This window comes from Callorhinus ursinus, unplaced genomic scaffold (genome assembly GCF_003265705.2).
Source record: "Callorhinus ursinus isolate GAN/ISIS: 27379988/994484 unplaced genomic scaffold, GSC_fseal_2.0 scaffold31, whole genome shotgun sequence".
NCBI classification, from domain to species: Eukaryota; Metazoa; Chordata; class Mammalia; order Carnivora; family Otariidae; genus Callorhinus; species Callorhinus ursinus.
This window is the reverse complement of record NW_027397093.1, coordinates 1668193-1687966: the sequence shown is the minus strand read 5'-3', so window position 1 is coordinate 1687966 and position 19774 is coordinate 1668193. Positions and strand designations below refer to the sequence as shown.

General features: G+C 50.3%; 1 protein-coding gene across 3 annotated transcripts in view; it reads right to left on the bottom strand.

Annotated features, from left to right (window-relative positions):
* Positions 1-4519: 4519 nt before the first annotated feature.
* Positions 4520-19774, bottom strand: part of GRID1 (glutamate ionotropic receptor delta type subunit 1) — a 735632-nt gene continuing 720377 nt past the window's right edge. For 2 of the 3 annotated variants that reach the window (XM_025880732.2, XM_073878720.1), the window contains 2 exons: positions 17820-18060; positions 4520-7563 (listed from right to left, as the gene is read on the bottom strand). In XM_025880732.2, the coding sequence (XP_025736517.1) occupies positions 7135-7563; positions 17820-18060 (670 nt within the window). In that variant the 3' untranslated portion in view covers positions 4520-7134. Of the gene's footprint in view, positions 7564-17469; positions 17558-17819; positions 18061-19774 lie in introns of all 3 variants that reach the window. The other variant, XM_073878721.1, reaches the window with a different exon arrangement.

Sequence of the window (19774 nt, the reverse complement as noted above, 5' to 3'; positions counted from 1 at the left end):
GAGCTTATCAATTGGGAAAACTTCACTCTATGGATCACAGATAGCACTTGCTCATCATTTCAATCCAAGATCACACAGCTAGAAAATCTAGAACCAAAATGTAAACCAAGTTTCACTTATTTTATTGACACTCAGCCTTTGTCTAGCTTGGGGTCTAGAAGACACCAATCCCTTCTTCCCGAGCCCGCCACCCCAGGAGCCAGACCCAGGAGAACAAAGCAGGTGCAGATAGACTGTAAGCACCACACCGATGCTTACAATGTAAGGTGCTAATACTGGGTCACGAGGAGAAGCTCGGGCTCTGTGCAGACTTCCTCGACATCCTATCCCTTCTCCACTACGTGAGCATGTCATTACGCTGCTCTGAGTCTCGTCATCATCCTCATTAGCTGCCATGGACAATAATGGTAGGAACAAATGAAATATTACAGGGAAAGCTCTGGCATATGGTAAACACTCGATCCCTTCTGGCTTTCATTATCATTACTAGTTATAAGATTCTCAAAAAAGACAGAGATAGAGATTACTGTCATCAATCTATGATCGAAGCAGTGAAATTCAAAAAAGTAAAAAAACAATGTGCTCAAGGTATCCTGGTCAATACATGCCAGAAGTAGGATTCCAGCACAGACTTGGCCAGTTTCAATAACCTTGGCCTTGTCGGGACCACCTTCCTGTGCATTAGGGCATCAGCATCAGCCCGTTTTCCTTGCATCTTGCAGTTCCCCTTGTGCCCTGCCAGTGGGACTTCCCTGCCTCTGGGTAAAACCCCGGGGGGTCCTCACCTGCAATGCATTGCCCACACTCCCTACTCTGGCTACTGTTCTGTTATGCCCACCGCCCCCTTCCCAGATAAGCATGATTACACCTAAACACTGGCACTGACTTGACAGAATGGGACACAGGAGCCTGACTCCCAGCTCTTCAGGGCACTGGCTTAGAGCTCTTACAAGAGAATTTTAAGAATATACTAGAAGATAGGGGATTGTCTTCCTATATATTCCTATATGGGAATATATTGGGAATATATTGGAAGATTTCCCTGTTTCTGGAAAAAATACATACATATACTCAGCAATATGGCAAGCAATTTTAAAGATTTTATTTATTTATTTGGTGGGGGGGGGAGAGAGAGAGAGAGCGAGCGTGTGCCCGCGAGCAGGGGGAGGGACAGAGTGAGAGGGGGAAAGAATCTCAAGCAGATTCCCCGCTGAGCCCGGAGCCCTAATCGGGTCTCAGTCTCATGACCCTGAGATCATGACCTGAGCAGAAAACAAAAGTCCGACGCTTAACCAACTGAGCCACCCAGGCCCCACTTGGCAAGCAATTTTAGAAGGTTCTCAGACACCTCCCAGATCTACCCAGGGACTTCAGGGGAGGCATTCTTGCTCTGAGGGAGAATCCTGAAGTTCTTAGAGCACTCTTCAGGCCCAGAGCTTCCCTTGGCCTGATACACAGTTCACCGTCTGCAGGAAGAGAGGCTTTGGGGAGACAAGGGGAGGAGAGACCCCCGGAGAAGCAGCCCATCTTGCCATCTTGAGCGAACCTCGCAGACCTTGATGTCCAGCCTGGCTGAGGGCAGTGTCAGTGGGGCAGTTACCTGGCCTAGGTGCTGTGGTTAAGAATGACCCTGTCAGCCTAGGCTAGCCACAGCCGCTGCAGGGGTGCAAAAGCAGATACTCACCCTCACGCCCTGAGGCCGCCAGAGAGGAGGCAGCAGATGCAGAGGCCGAGGGAAGTGGTGGTACTGGTGCCACGCACCGTGGGGCAGAGAAGGCCAGCACGTGTTGGGTGGCTGGGGCCGTCGGCGCTCCCTGCCCAGGGAGAACCAGCTGCTCTGACAGGAACATGCGCTACCGAGGCAGACAGACGAGGAAGTGTGAATCCCAGCACTATCACTTACCAGCTTTGGGACCATGCCTTTGTGAGTCTCATTTTCCCTTCCTATAAATTTTGGATCGTACTGTCTACCTTGCAGGGCTGGTCTGACGATGAGACAGCATTTGTATGCAAAGGGTATAATACAATCCCCGCACCACTATACTTGATCAATAAACAGCTGCTGATGTGAATATGATAATGGGTGTTATTTAGGAAGCCATTATGATGCCCTGGAGAATCTTTGAGACTTCTTTGCATATTTGGGGACTTGGGTGGAAAATCAGGAGGATTTCAGAGCAAGTGTTTGGTGGCAGAGGATGGTTCATGGTGCACACACCTGGCCAGAGAGAGGCCACCTCGTGGGAGACACGTGTCCCTCCACAGCAGCTGATGGCACCGCGTCACTTGGCTGATTGTTGCCTTGACATTACGCACTGGGCAGGGCAGCCCTGAAGCAGCCTCTTTCCTCCCCTAGATTCCTTTTTGCACTTCTGGCGAGCAGGACTTTCTCTGTTTGCCTTGCCCGAGTGCATGGCTGCATGCTTTTCAGAACTTTGTATGCATGCGACTGAACTGATGAGTGTGCATGGATGGACCCCCGTGTCTGTGTGTGAGCAGTGTGCAGGTGTACATGTGCTCAGGTATATTTCTTTTGTGAGTTGAGAAGTCTTGGTGTTGGTGAATAGTTTGTTTTCCTCTCAGTTTGGAGACTTGGTTTCCCTGGCAACTGTATGCTTGAATTGCCAGCAACTGAACCCTCCTTGAGACACCTTTGTTCGCTCACCCTGGTGCCCCCTCTCCCAGATCCTGGCCATTGGACATTGCAGATTTCCATAGCAGGAGTTTTTCCTGCTGTGGAGAGAACCTCTCCTCTCCCTGGGGCTCAGCACCCAAGGTCAAGTTGGGAGGTGAAAGAATGAAAGCTGGAGGGAGGGTCTGACTGATATCACTGACAACTGTCCCCTCCTCCTTTGAAGGAGGTTACTGTTAGCTCACCTGATTTATTCGCAGTTTGTGCACTTTTCTTATAACTAACCTCTCCGGCTACATACCATGGAGAGGGGGGAAAAGACAATAATTAAAGTTGTTAGCATAGAAAATTGTTACCTATTCGGAGTTTCCTGGTATGAAGGGTGAGCATAATAAGAATCAAACATGATTTCATTTAGTAAAAGCAACCAATGGGGTGAAATAAAATAATGTTTTAGATATAAGGAATGTTACATCAGGAACAGAAATGCTCTCTCTTTTATTGTGTCTGTAGCAAGGAAAGGTCAGTTAAGAATTCTTGGAGCTTTTATCTACCTTGTATTGCCGAAGCCAGAAGCACAAAACAAGGCTTTTGCTGGACACGGATGCTAATTTATGAGCACATAACTACAGGAGTGGAAGGTGAGTTCCTCAAGAAAGGGAACTGAAAATGCAGGCAGACAGAGGCCCATGAGTAAATAACCCCTTTGTCTCAGAAACATAGGCCAAATGTTATCCACCAGACCTTGTCCATCTCTATGATTATTAAAGGAGAACACATAAGCCAAAGGAACCAACTACCCCTTCCATGCCATCATGGTCTTCAGGCCCAGTGATCTTGTCTTCCTTTGTGTCTTTGTTCTTCTTTCAGTGCTTGAGAAGACCAAATTCAGTATGGAATTAGTTCTACCTTGGCAGGATTTGGGAGGATTTAAATTTAGGAACTGGGCAGTTCCTTAAGAAAATGTAGGCTTTGGGAGCTCTGTCCAGACAGGTCTGTCTGTTTAGATAATATGGGAGCACCTGCTGGGTCTCTGCCTCCCCACCCCCCAGCCTTTGGAGTTTGTACTCAGCATTGGAGACACCACTCATTGGTGTGGGACCACAAGAACAAGAGCCCAGACACTCTCCTCTCAGTTCCCAGAAGCTGAGATCTTGATGCTGAGAACCAAACTCCTCAGGTCGACTCCCTTCGGCCCAAGGCTGACAGTAGAGCCGTTTCTCCCTGGAAGGCCTAGAAGTCAGACGGGAACCTTGTGATGTACAAGGTGGAGCTGGGGAGCATATGAATCTTGGGGTCCAGGGCCCAGGCTGGTGATTCCAGGCAGATGGATATTCACTGGAGAATGGTACCCACAGAGCCTCTGAGGGCCTGACACTGAAAAGGCAGGCTGTGGCTCCCCAAAGAATGACAGCCCCTTAGCCCTAAGACCTAAGGATAGAGAAACAACTCATCTGCGGTCAAAGTGAGCGTAGGGATGAGAGAGGAAACAAAGCCAACTGACACTTAAGAGGTTGTTCACTCCACGAGGCCATGGGAACACTTCTCCATGCAGTATGGCCAGATTTTCTCCTATGAATTTTCTAGTAACTCGCATTATACAGGAAATTGTTAGGGTAACCAAAAATTAGAATTGTTTCTCAATTTCTGTCCCTCACATTGATCCCTGGTTGATATGGTGGATTCTGGGCATACACTAGGTAAGGAGGTTGTGCCTCCATCCCCAGGCGTGTCTCACACCCACTTGGTCAGAGGAGTTTCCCTCATAACCACCCATGCCAATGGTACAGAACCCAGCCCATGACCGCAGCATGCCCAGGAATAAGCAGATAGCATTTCCTCACCCCAGAGAAGAAGAGGGTAGGGAGCAAAGTCAAGTTTTATTATTAAACAACTTTAATCCAAATGCTGATTATTATTTGCAGTGTCTGAAGGCACAAAATATACCTAAAATGTATGGAATAGTCTAAACAGAGTTATAAATCCAAAGAGCAAAGCATGAAAAAAAGATACATTCTGAGCTGACACAGAAATCCGAGTTGGGAATTTTTTTTTTTTTCTGGAGAACTTACTTGAATATCAACCATTTCCCCTCATGCCAAGGGTAGGAAATTTAAAAAATAACATAAACATGGTGAAGAATAACACCGTGAGGTGTTAAGGGATTTTTTTTTTTTAAATATAAGCAGAATACCTTTTCCTCAAAGATGTGCGTGCTCTCTTTCTCACAAGCACACACACACACACGCACACACACACGCACGCACACGCACACGCACACACCTGCTGTCTCTCTCCTCTCCGACACCCATTCTAAGCAAAGCTGTCCAAGAAGACATCCATGGTGTACCCCAGAAGACAGATCATCTCAGCACAAAACAGGCTTGGAAGTGAGATAAGGCAGTGAGACCAGAATCTGATTAAAAAAATAGAGAAATATATATGAAAAACTGACCATCCAGGGCAGGGCCCCCAAAGTGCTGATGGAAAGAAAATGAAGCCTGCCCTCCCTCAGGGAAACGCGGCCCACCCAGGCTTCGCTGTGCGCATGCGCCCGGCTCCTGGCTCTCCACGCTGATTGGAGAAATGTCAATGGATCGCCTCGGTAGCATTAATAATCAGGCCATTCTCAGCTTCCAGAGATAAATAACATAATTATAAACACTCTTCTCCCCGGGGTGCTTTTAGCTGACTATGTGATGCAGCCGTTCCTTTCTGCTCAATCATGTCAGTCAGGACTTCAGGAGAGAAATCAATCCGGGGCTAGTTATCACCCTCCTAAATACACCTCTGGACTAACTCTACAAGGCCAAAGGAGATTCAGTCAATAGTCTTTGTATTTCTCAATGACCACAGACGGACTCTCAGCTCCCTGATTACTGCCTAGCCCAGGGAGATGGGTGTGGGGTCAGGAGTCCAGCCTTCTGGGTGCCCGATGTGGGCTGTGTTCACTATCCTGGCAGGTTAGGGCAGCAGAATCACCTTTGTCTTTAGGAGAAGAGCTGAAGATTACTCGAACTGCTCTGCTCCTAGCGGTTCCTTGTCTGGTTCTATGGTTTTAATTGCCCCTAGGAAAGACAAGGGAGGGAGGCGTGGCAGTCTGGTTATCCTAGCCTTAAGGAACAGAGCTTCCCAGCAGGTTGGCCAGTTCAGGGATAGTCCTGGGAAGCTCAGAGACCATACGATGCTCCTAGACGGAGGGGCCCCTGCTATGGGCTGGCTCTCAGTGTGAGGGCTTCTGGTCTGGAAAAGGGGGCAAAGCAGTAAGTGAGGACTGGGTTCTGGCCCCTTGGCAGACTGCCTGCAGGGTTTTAGACCTGGAGACACCCTTTCACTTTTGGGGCTGCTTCCCTGGGGGATGAGTTACTTGTCTTCGCATCACACCAAGTTATGCTGCTCCTTCTCTAGGAGCCAAGGCTCCTTCCACTCTGAATGAACATGGTCCCTTTGATCTATTCCCAGCACTAGCCATCACCTAGAGCACTGGTCTGCTCACCTGGGGTACGTCCCTCCACTTCTCCAACAGAATCCTTTGACCTGAAACCACAGGTCACAAACCCAAAGGGATATTCTCCCTCCCCCTAGCCTCACGTCTCACCACCTCGCCTGGCCCACACACCTCACCTAGCATTTCTCCACTCCCACGGACAAGGACAAGCCCAACTCTGCCAAGCCTCCAGAGCCAATGATGGGGCCTATCTGCCTTTTCCCATATTCTATCACTTGTGGATTCTTCTAACTGGGGAAAGAAAGTAAAAAACAAGGCCAATAGTATGACCCTAGAGCATGTCAGCATCGAAGCTCCCAGAGACGGTCGCCTCACTGGGGGTGCTTCTCTTGGGCCCACAGCACACGGTGTCATGCGGTGGGTGACCAAGAGGACTGCCCCATGTCCCAGGAGCCTCCTAAGTCCCAGGCTGACAGGAACAGCTGATCACCCTATAGCAGAGTGGCCTGGGGTCACGCCAATGCTGGCTCCCTGTTGGTCTACCCAAAAGGATTAAAGAGGAACAAAGGGCCAGGAGCAGAGGAACGTGGCAGGAAACCATGGGACATGGCAACAAGCAGCATTTGGGGCTCCTCTAAAGGGAATAGCTGCTCATCTTCCCCTCTCCCCTGGCAGGAAGGGGCTCCTTATCTGATCACCCCTCCTGCCTTCAGAAAGGCCCAGGAACAGGGGGCTTCTTTGGCACTTCAGAATGATCACAAGTAATTTGCCTTTTTATTCATATAGAACAAAATTTACAAAGTCATTCATACAGTTTTTATGGTTTTTTTTTTTTTACTGACTTCGAAAATTGGGAATATTCAAAATACACTTTTACCCCACTCCATTCTGTCATTATTTACACGTATGTACAAGAAAAATGAAAGAGTCTCTGTGTGGTGTGTGTGTGTGTGTGTGTGCACGTGTGTGTGTGGTTTGTGTGGTTGTTTTCTTGTATTAAAAAGCTCTGCTGGTCGGGTGGGTGGATGGACGGGCGGCAGGGCAGGCGGCGCGGTCAGATGGAGGTGCCGTGGGAGGTGTCCAAGGCCTCTGGAAGGACGCCTCCCGGCACAGGCTGGAAGGACATGGGGATGGGGGTCTTGACCGGGCTCTGGCGGAACAGCCCCCCGTTGGGCGACCTGTGTTTGCACTGCATGGAGGGCATGGTGGCAGAGCTGCTCAGGGGCAGCGGCAGGTTGCTGCCCGGCCCCGATGACAGTGTCCGGCTGGTGCCGTGGCCACTTTGCTCGGGCAGAAAAGTGCTGACCGAGAGCTGCGTGTTCTGGTACTCTCGCGTGGGCTCCAAGGCCTGGCTCGGAGCCAGGCCCCCCATCTCCAGGGCCGAAAGCTCAATGGACGCTGGGGAAATCTGCTTGTGGGCAATGTCTTCGTCCATTAGGCTGTTCATGCGCCGGTGAACCTGCTCCAAATTCACTTCTTTGTCCTGGAGGGAAAACACAGGAGGGTCAGGCCGAGCCCTAAGATGAGCCACGGCTGGCTTTCCACAAACTCTGGCAGGCCTGGAGACCCCAGGCCTGTTCAGCCTGCTGGACACTGGGTGAGCATCTCCCCAGTCCTCCCACCGCACCCCCTCACCTGGATGGCCGACCCTCTGTTATCTGGGGAACCAGTAACCTAGGACGCTGCCCCTAGGTAGCAGAGACCCAGCAAGCAGGCCTTGGCGACACGCGCGTCCCCTCCTCACTCTGCTTAGAACTCCTGTCACACCCAGAGGCAACCTTTGCGAGAAGATGCCTTGAGGAACTGGCAGAGACAAAAGGAAAAATAAAGGAGTTCCCACGGGAATAAAAGGAACTGGTCCTCGAGCCCCTGGTGGGCGCCCATGTATTTGCCATAGAGTTCACGGCGCTCAGACAGCCTTGTGTGATCATCCGTATCGTCCACAAGAGGAGGCTTGGGTTCAGGAAGGTCAGTGGCCTCCCTGGAATCACAGCCCTTGTGATGGGCAGGGGCAGCCTGGGAAGGCTGATGTAGGAAGTGAAGTCCTGGCTGACCCCGAAAGTCCCGTTCTCCCCGTGCAAAATGCCCAGAGATGTCAGCAAGCAGGCATTCCCCTGTATCCAAGGCTTATGGGGCTGGTTCCTGGATGAGGAAGATGCTGGGGATGGTGAAGAAAGGGATTTCTCAGGGCTCAGGTGACTTTCCTGATATCAAGAGGGTTGAGACCGCCAAGATGGGTGACCCTTACACTTGACTCTTTCTCCAGATGGTGAATGGTGGCAAGGAAATGGTTTTGTCTGTATGCTTGAGAAAGAGAAGAAAACAGAACAAAAATCATTCCTTTCAAATAACTTGGTGTTTTTTCTACAATATCAAAATAAATCAAGGAGGCCAAACTGCTTGGAAGCTCCTAGAAGACAGAGGATGTACTCAATTTGCTCAATTCCCCCCAAGGAGGTGGGGCGGGAGACCAGGTGTCCACGGAGGAGCCATGCCAGCTCCTCAATGAGGCGCTCAAAGTTTCACTCCCATTTTCAGGCAGCATGAGTGCCAGTGTGCCAGGCAAGGTCATGCCTACTGCCATGCTTCCCTGAGGTCAAACTCCTCGAGAAATGCCATGTCAAAGCTCTGCTCTGAGACAGAACACCACGCACAAGCTGTCTAATGGTGACATCCATACAGTAGGAACCTGTCTTGTAAGGTGGTTAGAAATACCACACGATGTAGAAGCCCTGAATGCACTTTCAAAAGAAAAAAGAAGGAGCCATACAAATCTAAGGGCCATTCCAGTGGAGGCTCTGAGCTCCTAGGAGGCTAGTGGGAGAGGATTTTTCCCAGGAAGAGGCCACCCTGAGTAGCTGGGCATGAACACCCCTCTCTCATGGGTGGTTAACCCCCATGAAGTCTCAACCCAGCCCTCCTCGAGCAAGGAAGTTGCCTCTGCAGTTTACTCCTTGTTCCCAGTGCCCCCTGGCGTGGAGAAGGCAGGGCCACTGCTCTGTCCACACCTCTGCCGAGTTCATGACTGTAGACAAAGGTTGGCTTCTGTGGGTCACCTGCCATCTTTCCCAGAACCTTACCCAGAAAAAGAAAACTAACAACCCCCATAGGACAGTAAAGAACTCATCCCGGGCCAAGAGCAAAGCTGAGAATAAGAAAGCCAACCGATTCCAGGATGGAAGATACTATGGGGCGTGGCTCTGTGTCCCAGAAGGAAACATCAGAAATCGCTGGCAGAGCCTCATGGGCAGAGCCGACATTCCAGAGATCTGAAGACCCCCCACAGCAGAGCTCAGCTCGCCGATGCGGGGAAACCAGCTCCAAGTTGAGGATGCCTCTGGGTGGCAAGTGTCATGGGTGGCAAGTGTCGTGGGTGACACTGGAGAAAGTGGCTGGAGAGTAACAGGCCTTTACTTAGCCTGACTAAATGTGATGCATGCATTGTCTTTCACAGACTCTTTTAAGTTTGTAAAAAATACAAGACGCCAAATGCAAGTTCTCTTAATTACCTTACAGCATGTTGATCCCGCTCTGTGCAACCTTGCCTTTTTTTCTGTGTTTCATCTGCTTTGTTTTTATTTTTGCTTATGAAACTAGTTTTAATAGTTCTTTTTTTAATTGCTATATTAGTCTCTGGCTGTTTTGTGGCCACAATGCATCAATTATCTCTTCCTAAGAAGACCATGGTTTGTGAGCTTTGGGGAATTACTTCTTTCTCCCTGGATAACAGTTTGCAGGTGCCCTGCCCACCTGTGGCTAAGATGCAAGTAAGGACAATAGGACTGAATTTGAATCCTGAACAAAGAGATAAAAAGAGACAGAAAAGAGTTGATTGTCCTTCCAATACAGCAGTAGAACTTCAACAAACTTTCTGCTCCACGACTGTCCTATCTCTTGCCCCCCAGCAAGAGATTGGACAAGCCTGACTCCTGCCCACCACCCATCCTGCTTCTCCAGACTTCTCATGGTTGCTATATGCCCCAGATAAACTGCTGATACGGCTCTTTCATCTGCACTGGCCAAAGTCAGTGCCACGGCTATGTTAATAAATATCTGTATCTATCGGTTGTTTTCATTTCAAAATATGGGAAGGACACAAGACAAGTATCAGAGATCCTGGAAGCTGGAGAAGTTGAGAGAGAATTTCAGACACTTTTGGGGTTTAATAATATAACCCTCCCTTCTCTTTGCAGATAGCAAAGCTCGTAGAAGGTTGGATGAGCCGGGTGTCCCTGTTGGCAGAGCCTTCAGTTTCCGTCGAAGGAAAACCGATGGCCGCTGGACTTGGGATAATGAGAAGAACTGGTTATTACACAATCTCACCTTTTCCCCCTTTAGGTTTTCTTTCCAGGGCTTTAAGGATCCTTTTGGGGATGGAAAGAAGTCAAGTTTAGGAGTGGACTAATTCAGAGTGGAAGGCAAGCATCTTGGTCCCAGCCCTGTTCACTCTACCAGTTAGAAGAAAGGGCATGACCTCTTTTCTCAGAAAAGTATTCAGGAGATGCTCCCCATTTTGCTGGGGTCTAGAGAAAGAGAAAGGGGAACTTCCTGCCCAAGCAGGCCAGAGGGAGGCAGAGAGTTGAGAGTGGGAACCAGGTGAAAGGAGCCCTCTCTACCTAATGCCACAGACACAAAACAGAAGGAGAGCTTTGGGAGAAGACCAACCACCCAAAATCCTCTGAAGAAAAATGTGAGCAAAAGAGGTCCCTGAGATGAAATCGTTCACCAGAGAGAAGTACGAGGGAGGAGAGGTTCAGAGAGTAGGATTCTCAAAGTGGTTGGTTACAGGCACTGATACAGCATAACGATACAGCATAATAATCACAGCTGTGAGGACTTGATCTGGTAATACCAAAGCATCTAGAATAAAAGCCAGCCCAGAGTGTAGGTGTGGGGACAGCTCAATTACCCCAGAATCAGTATTTTTGGAGGAAAGAGCTTGAAAAGTCTCCTAAATCCAAATAATTTTTCTCGTGGCTCAAGTTAAGGACAAGTGAAGCAGCTCCAAGAAGGACTATAAAGCTGTGCGGTGGGTATCGGCTTCCAGTTGAGGTCAGTCATGAGCCCGTAACCGCTCCACGTCAGGAGCCAGAGCAAATGTCCGCACCAACTGAACAGACTTTCCAGGGAGACCTTCCCACCCCAAATGGCAGTCAAGTAATTCACGCTTTCCGTACCAGCGGGACCTCAGTCTATTCAAATTCTATCACTGCTGGTAGCTCCAACACAAACTCTGGAGGAACAAGGTGCCATCGTGAGCTGCCCATATTTGACTGTTTAACCAGACAGCAAAATGAGGAGAACTAAAGAAAATGCCTCGCCCCCCTGAAAACACATGTAGTCTGGCTCTGAGTCGGCCACGACGTCCGTCAGCTGCCCTGCTTCCGCCGCTGTCTAGGGGTCAGAGCCGAAGTGCAGAGAACTGGAGAAAACCACGTTGTGTGGTAAAGCCCGGAACCATAATCATGGGTCACCTGGGGCCACAGATTTAGCACACACGAAGTCATTTCCCATGGCCCCTGGCCAAGGAACGAGGAGGCAGAAATAATCCGCCTGCTCAAGGAAAGAGGCAGGAGTGATTTGAATAATTATCTATATTTTAGACAAAATGGGACATTCTATTATGTTATGCAAATTCAAATAATGGACTTTTTTATGTGAACTACATCAGTTTACATCCTCATTATCTCAAGTTTTTGGTGTTCAACCGCATGGAAACTTGCTGCTGTCTCCATTAATTTACTGTAGGTAACTGACCTAGTCAAACATCCCTGAATATGACATAAAATTCACAGACTGCATTTATCCATGAATCTGGCCGAATTCTACGTTTCTCCCCTCATATTAAACATGATGATGACAGATGCACCAACAGAGGTGACTGGGGACCCTGTCCCAGGCATTGTCTTGCAGAGAGATAAAGTTCTGTAATTAAGCCGCTGTTCACCAACGTGGAAATAATTCAGTGTACTGGAAAACGGTAATTAACTAAACTATCATCTATGTAACAGCCGGTTACACATGGGACTCGTTAGAACAGACTTTGTTTAGTGTCCAACGGCTTTTACTTTAAGTTGGGATGGAACAGAAATAGGATGAGGGACTTCACACCTGACTGGGATGGTTGTAGAAGTGTTCTCCCACTACCTGGGAGTGGATAGCTGGATATAGCTGGGCTATAAATGAGACCCAATGGCTGGAAGAAATACCATCAGTATGATCTTCTTAAGAATTGCTTCAAAGACTTGCCCAGCCCCAAAGGGCTGGGCTAGAGGTCTAAGACTAGTGGTTGGGTAAGAGCAAAGTTCAACAGTTAGTGAAGTGGTCTCAGGAGATGCTGGGCAGTTTTCAGAGCATCATGAGAAAGAGTTCCAGTAGGCTCACTCATACATTTCGTAGGGGAAGGCGAAAAGAGGAGAGAGCTAATGAACACCTTCCATCGTAAGTGGTAGCAGCAGGTATACAAGGGGTGGACCGAGGCTAGGGGTGAAGAGATCTGCTCCAGCTCACACAACTGCATGGTAACTAGAGGGTCAGGATCAGAGTCCACATCTACCCAGTTCCAAAACCTGGGCTCTTTTCCACTATGCCACGCTGTACGTTCCCAATTTCCCCTTGGAAGGATGGTGTAGACCAGTGGTTTTCATCCTTGGCAGGATATCAGAAGGGCGCTGTGGAGCTTTTAGAAATTAGAGTTGTCCAGAGCTACCCAATACTACCCTTTGGGGAATGGAACCCAAGCATCTGTATTTCTAAAAAGCTCCAGGATTAATCACCTCTGGTGTGCAGCCAGAATTGAAAGCCACTGATCCAGCTGCAATGATTACACAACAATTTAACATTAATAACGTTTTCTTTATAGGAGCCCAGACTGGTTCATTCATTCGATAAACACTTTTGAGGTCCTACTACCAGATGAGCTAATGTTCTTGGTAAAGCATCCATCTTGGCCCCTGGCATATAGAAGGTACTCAATACTTCACTTAGATCCATCACCTCGTAACGAGAGGCTCCGGTGTTCCAGACACTGGGCTAATTGATGGGAATGCAGAGGTGGAGAAGTGCCAGCAGACTCCAAGCAGGGACAGGCAGGTAAACCATTCTCAGCAATTTGGAATCACAGCCTGCTTGAGTGTGTATACACAGGGAGGGCAGGCAGCCCATGGAGGTGAGCAGGGGAGATTTTATAGAGGGGAGTGGTGTCTGAACCCGTTGTGAGGTCCACACTGGGGTATGATAAGCGTTCACTGCCTTCCTGCTGGAAGGCCCTGGAGCAAGGGCTGCAATGTACAGTCACTATCTTCACCCTCACGCTAAGAGGTCTGATTTCGGCAATGTAGCCATTGGGCCAGGCTCGGTTTTCAGCGGCAGAGAGAAACTGGGGTTCAGAGGATGTCAACGCCTAGCTAGGAGCCAGGATCCTGGCTCCAGAAGAAGCCCAGCTTACACATTTCATCCCCCAAATCCTCCGGAAAATGGTAGGTAGGAAGCCCTGCACCTGCACACACCCCATGGAAAGCCCAGGGGCAGACACGTCATTCGTATTCCAGTTCTGTCCCAGCCACTTCTATATCCTCCTTTTCCAAGGCGAAGGATGCCTTCCTCCAGAGAATCAGGACAGGTAAGAAGACGTGTACTTTTCCTGGCACAGACAAGGTGCCATAAGATGTGACTTGTCTTCCCCACGCCCGGGACTGCCCAGCACAGGGTCCTTGGGAGGGAGTAGCGCCTGGGCTGCCATTCACCCAGCATGTCCCGTGGGCAGGTGCTGTTTATGGCCCTTTCCATACCTTCCTTCGTTGAACCTCAGGGCAATGCTGTGAGGTTGGCATAAAGGAAGACGGGGGAGGTACAGGAGAGAAAAATCTCTCCGTGGAGTTGAAGAAGCATCAGAGGAGTGGAGGCAGAGAAGGGCGTGGAGCCAAAGGGAGTGCCCCTTGGGACAAATCTTGCGCAGAAAGTGGCTGGCCCACGGGCTGCTAGTCTGCATGGCTGCCTGGCCTCCGTCGGCTCCTGTCTGCCATGGAGGCAGGGCCTGGGGGAGGGCAGGCACGGCAGGCAGCACAAGCATTCCGAGCTCCCAGCCCAGCGACAGATGATTCATCCCTCACTCTTCATGTCATCTCCCATTTGTGCGGCTCTCATCTTTATTTCATGAATATTTTATTCTCCGAGCAATGCCTTCCCCCATAAATCTAGGGGGTAACTCTTTACTGCAAGCACAGAGCCTGCTGCGCTCACCTGCACTGGGTAACTACATAATAGTCGGATTCCTTAGAAAAAAATATGAGCCCAAATCCACATGAATATTAAGGGGTTGAATGCACATTACTATTCTTCCTCAAGTAGGTGTCTTCAGACTAGATGTCTGAAGACATCTCAGCACAAGCCATTAAACACAACCAGAACGACACCCAAAGACGGCTTTCTGGCTCTTAAGAAATATGGCCAATGCCCCAAAATGGAGCATTCTAAGATTAACCAGACACTCTCACCTAATTGCAAATGTTGCTCCATAAAACACAGGCAACCAGTACCACAAAGTGGTTCTGGATTAAATACCGTTATTATTTGTGGAAGGTTTCAAAGATAGGCTTCTAATATCCTGTTGTGTCAACCCCTTCCTGATTCCTATTCCCTATGTGACGAAGTTCCCAACCACTTGGCCTGGCACCAAGGTCCCACAGAGCAAGCCCCTGCTCCCTGATCCAGCCTCCTCCACTCACATCCCCTTGCTGATGCTGACACTCCAGCCCCCAGAGCTCCGGGCGGGGGTGGGGGGGAGGACTATTTACCTCCATGCTGTTCACCCTGCCGAAACTTCCGATCTCACCTCCAGCTCTAAGATCTGTACCAACCCTTCAACACTGACTTCTAACACTCCAAGCCCCAAGAACTCTTCACTAACCAGTACCCCTGCCCCCCTGTGTCCCCACCACGCCCAGGCTGGGCTGGGTACCCTTCAGTACATCCATAGTACCCTCTGCTCACTTGAGAATGGTCCTGATCATTAAGGACTGCTTTGGTCAACCTCTCTGCCACATCTGCCCCTGGAGAGGCAAGATCCCTGAGGACACGGGTTATGCCCCTACAGGCATATTTATGAAAGGAAGAAGAGGGAGGGAGAAATTTCATTTGAAAATCAGAAACTGGGGCACCTGGGTGGCTCAGTCATTAAGTGTCTGCCGTCAGTTCGGGTCATGATCCCGGGGTCCTGGGATCGAGCTCCTCATCGGGCTCCCTGCTCCGTGGGAAGCCTGTTTCTCCCTCTCCTACTCCCCCTGCTTGTGTTCCCTCTCTCACTGTCTCTCTCTCTCTCTCTGTCAAATAAATAAATAAAATCTTTAAAAAAAATCAGAAACCCATAAAAATAGGAAAAAGAGGGGATATCTCCTTCTACCATGCAACCCTTCTTAGCAACACCAGAAGGAGCTGGAGGAAAGGCGGCTACTATGCCTCTTCATTGGTCCTCATTCCTACCTGGAAGCAGGCTGGTGGCAGGGGCAGAAATTTCCACATTTTCTAGGCAGGACCAATGTATTTCATCCTCTCCTCTTGTGCCTGAGATCCTGGGCTTACGCAGAAAGCAGAAGAGAAGGTAGGATGCTTTACTGGCGAGAAGAGAGCTGTTCCTCGTAGCTAGGTCATTCCTTGGTCTCCTGGTCTTTTCTCTGCGTTTCTCTCTTTTACCTCTGCCTTCGATGTCTCTCCAACAATCAATCCCAATGCCTGTCCTTCTGTCTCTTTCTGTCTCTCTGTCTCTGTCTCTGTCTCTGTCTCTCTCTCTCTCTCTCTCTCTCTCACACACACACACACACACACACACACACACACACACACACACACACACACACTGTGATCATTCATTCTGGGCTGCCCACTAAACACTAAACCCGTTTAGTGTGAAGGGACATGATGACTGGAAGCAGATGAGGATGCCCAGTGCAGAGAAGAATGGCCTCTCTGCACCTGGCTCACAAGGGACATTCTGGAAGGCTGAGCCTGGGCACCCTCTCTGCCCATGCCATCCCAGGTCAGCGCCTCCATGACGGTGAGATGCTCACCCACCCAGAGAGCCTCTCCTGCTCCCCTGACGCAAGGGCATTTGCACAGAGGAAATCAGGCTATGGCTGATGGGGTTTGGAGAAAAACCAAACCCAAACCCAAATCCAACAAATGGAGAGTGGATGCAATGGGATCTGGTCCTCTCTGGTCCCACTGGGAGTAGCTCCAGGGCCACCCTACCCTGGGTATACTCTGGATGTTTCTGTACATATGGCCTTGGGTAGTGAGAAGCAGGCTGGTAACGGGACATATATGTGGCCTTTCCTTAAAACTACTCATCAGAATAATTCACAGGTCCTCCCCATGACTTTTTCATAAAAAAAAAAAAAAATTTCCATTACCAAAAGAAGTTCAGGCAGAACCATTAACCATTCCTTTCGGTGGCTTTCCCTTAAGTCCCACCCCTCCTTCTCTCCTGTGGCCCAGGGGTGAAAAGAAGAAGCAGGAGGCTGTGGGAGACCCAGACTTGGCACTTCCTTGCAGGGAGGTACACAGAAGGCAGAAGAGGAAGATGGAAGTCCCCACAACATTTCCAACACACTGAGTCAAACGGCAAGGTCCTTCTGGCAAAAGCTAAGTGCGATGGCAGAAAGCCGCTGAATGGAGAGTCTGTCCCCACCCCCACCCGGCCAAGGGCTCCATGACAGACTGATTTATGGGCTGTGGCCAACCAGTCTCTCTAGGCTGCAGAGACGGTGGCCATGGCGACGCTGCCTCTTTGGATTTGGGGCTGGTCACCTTGCTGCCTCTTGTTTGAACTTTACACCTATTTGTTACTGACATGATTGGTTGATGATCATTCAGAAGAAGCTGAGGTCTATGTAGCACATAGTGGCAACCCTACCACGTGGGCTTATGGCTGGGCTTATGCCTCCATGCCCGTGTGCAGGTTTCTGCTGGCAGAATACCAAATGGCCAAATGGCCCTCCTTGCCACCCTCCCTTCGGGGAATTGACTCCAGGGTGCCTCAGTGAAGGCTTCATATAAAAAAACAAACAAACAAAATGAGCTTGAAGAAGAGCAAACCCAATGGAAGGAAGTGTCATGGGCAGAATCAGCTCGTGGTCAGCACACATAAGGCAGGAAGTGTGCCAGGACCCGGAGTCTGGACAGAGCCTGGGAGCTCCCCAGCTCCCCAGCTCCCCAGGTGCTGGGTGTGCCTGGAGGGGTGAGGGCAAGGCTGGGCCCTATGAAGACGAGGGAGGAAAGGGAGAGGGGGAGGATGGGAGGGCCGGTCCCTACTTGCATGCTGGAAGAGCAGAGCCCTGTGGCCCTTGCTGTGAAAGCCAAGAGAACCAGGAAGGAAGGAGGTCTCCTCTCTTACCCTACAGTTGTTCTCTCCAGGTCAGGGAGGCACATGGGCGGGGCAGGGTAGGGAAGGGCTCTCTGGCGCTGCTCATGCTGTACCCGCTCTATAGATAGATACAGGACTTTAGTGGCCACGGCTGGTGCCTTGGCCCTCCATTCAAGCATCAAAACATCCCCTCCATTTGTTCTCTTGCTTTAAAATCGAACTGAAACAACAACACCATCCTCCCCCCGCCGCCCCCCGCATAAAACACGGCTGTGTGCACACAAGTGACTCTGGTAAATACTAAATGGAAGAAACCCCTGCCCATGGGATTCTCCTGTCTCCAAGCTGCAGAAAGGGGAAGCAGGACGTGGGGCACAGACCTCTTTGGGGGTCTCCTGGTGGCACCGGTTGCTGTTCCACCACAGCTCCAGGGCGGCCACCAGGCAGGCGAGGAGGAGGCCAATGGCCAGGATGCAGAAGACCCCAGCGAAGCTGTGCAGCTTGAGGGATTTGCCGTCGGCCTGGGCACTGGCAGGGCTGGTGAGGTCACAGCGGCCCATGTGCGGCCACCACTTCTGCTTGAGCACGTCGAGGTCCCCGGTGTCCTGCAGCTCCAGGATCCTGCAAGATACCACCCATGTGAGCCCCTGGCCTGGGGACCCTGGCCCCTTCCCCAGAACGCTGGCCCTCCCCCAGCCAACACTGAGCCATGGTAGCTCTTCTTTTGCCCCAGCTGGCCCCTTCCCCAACCCATTCTCCACTCTGCAGGCAGAGTGCTCTTCCCACAGCACACATCCGGTTTTGTCTCTCTCCTCTTTAAAAAGCCTCAGTGCTCCCTCCCACCCTGTCTGGCTGCCCATGGATAAAGTTCAATAGCAAAGCACATAAGGACCCTTCACATGGGATCAGGGGCAAAATAGAGAACTGGATGAGGCAACACTCAGACCATGGACTTACAAAAATGCTTTCTTTCAAACTTCAATAACCACAATGTAAGTCTCTCCAACTAGGATTCACCAAATCACTCATTCATTCATTCATTCATTTGACTTGAGGAGTATCTGCCTTGCGCTATGTACAATGTTCACACTGCTGTGGGTGAGGTCCAGAGACACACACATGGACTTTGAAACAATAATATAGAGACAGAGGCTGTGATCAATACTATGATACGAAGATAGAGGTGCTAAGAAATGGTGCACGGGGAGGGTGGTCCAGACTGGGGCATTACAGGGAGGACCTCATCAAGGAGGGGACAGGGTGAGCACACACCTGAAGGAAGGTCAGTCATCAAATAGCTCATACTTGCCTAGCACATTCTAGGTGCCAGGATATATCCTAAGCGCTTGAAAAGTAGTGTTTAATTCTCATGTCAACCCTTTCGGATGGTTCCTTCCATTTTTCCATTTTTCCAGAGAAGGAAATGGAGGCACAGGGAGGTAAAGCATCTTGCCAAAGTCACTTTGTGGTTGGCAGGGATGGCATTCAATGAGGAGAGACTACAGCCATGCCTGAAAGTCTGGTCTCAGCTACTGGTGCTGTATGTCTGAGGGGTGGTGGGGGGAGGAGAAGCGTGGTGGGAGATGAAGGCAGTAAAGCAGGAAGAGCTAAGAATGTGGGCTCAGAGAGGGTGTGAGAGGAATCTGGATTCCATCCTGTTCGCCAAGGTGGGGCAACCTGTGCTGCTCCCGTATTCCCCATGTAGGTGTCTGGATGGTGGTCTTCCTTTGTGGTGGTATCTGATGGACTCCCTCTGTAATCCAGGGGTCTGGACAAGTGAGCTAGTAGTAGCTGGTAATCCCCAGGCTCCTCATACCCAAGCTTTTCCTTTTGGGGCAGAGGGTACTCTTTCAGCCGGGTTCATGGGGAGATGGCCAGGTGATTACACCTGCGGTGACAGCTCTGAGCCCTCCAGGTGTGCACACTTCAAGAGCAGTGGTTTGTTAGAGCCGGGAGAAGCTCGCTTCCAACTGGCCAGTTGAGCAGTCTCTGCCCTGGACCTGCATTGCAGGTCAGCTGGGACTACAGGCTGAGGCTGAGTGCTGTGACCATGCATGAGCTGAGAGTGGTGGAGAGGGGAGGTGACAGTCCAAAGGGGGTCCTCTGACCTGTCAGCGTCATAGGCCCAGCATCACATGATCTCTTACGGGCTGTGAAGAGGCTGGCTCCGTGCAAAGGGCAGGCTAGGGAGGCACCAGATCTCAGCTGAGTGTCACGGGACAAGGGACTTGCCCCTGTTAACCTTGGCTGTCTCATCGTTGCAAGACAGACCCACGACCCTACCAGATGAGTAAATCCTTCGGGACAGGGGCTGTGTGTTACTCTCCATGGTTTC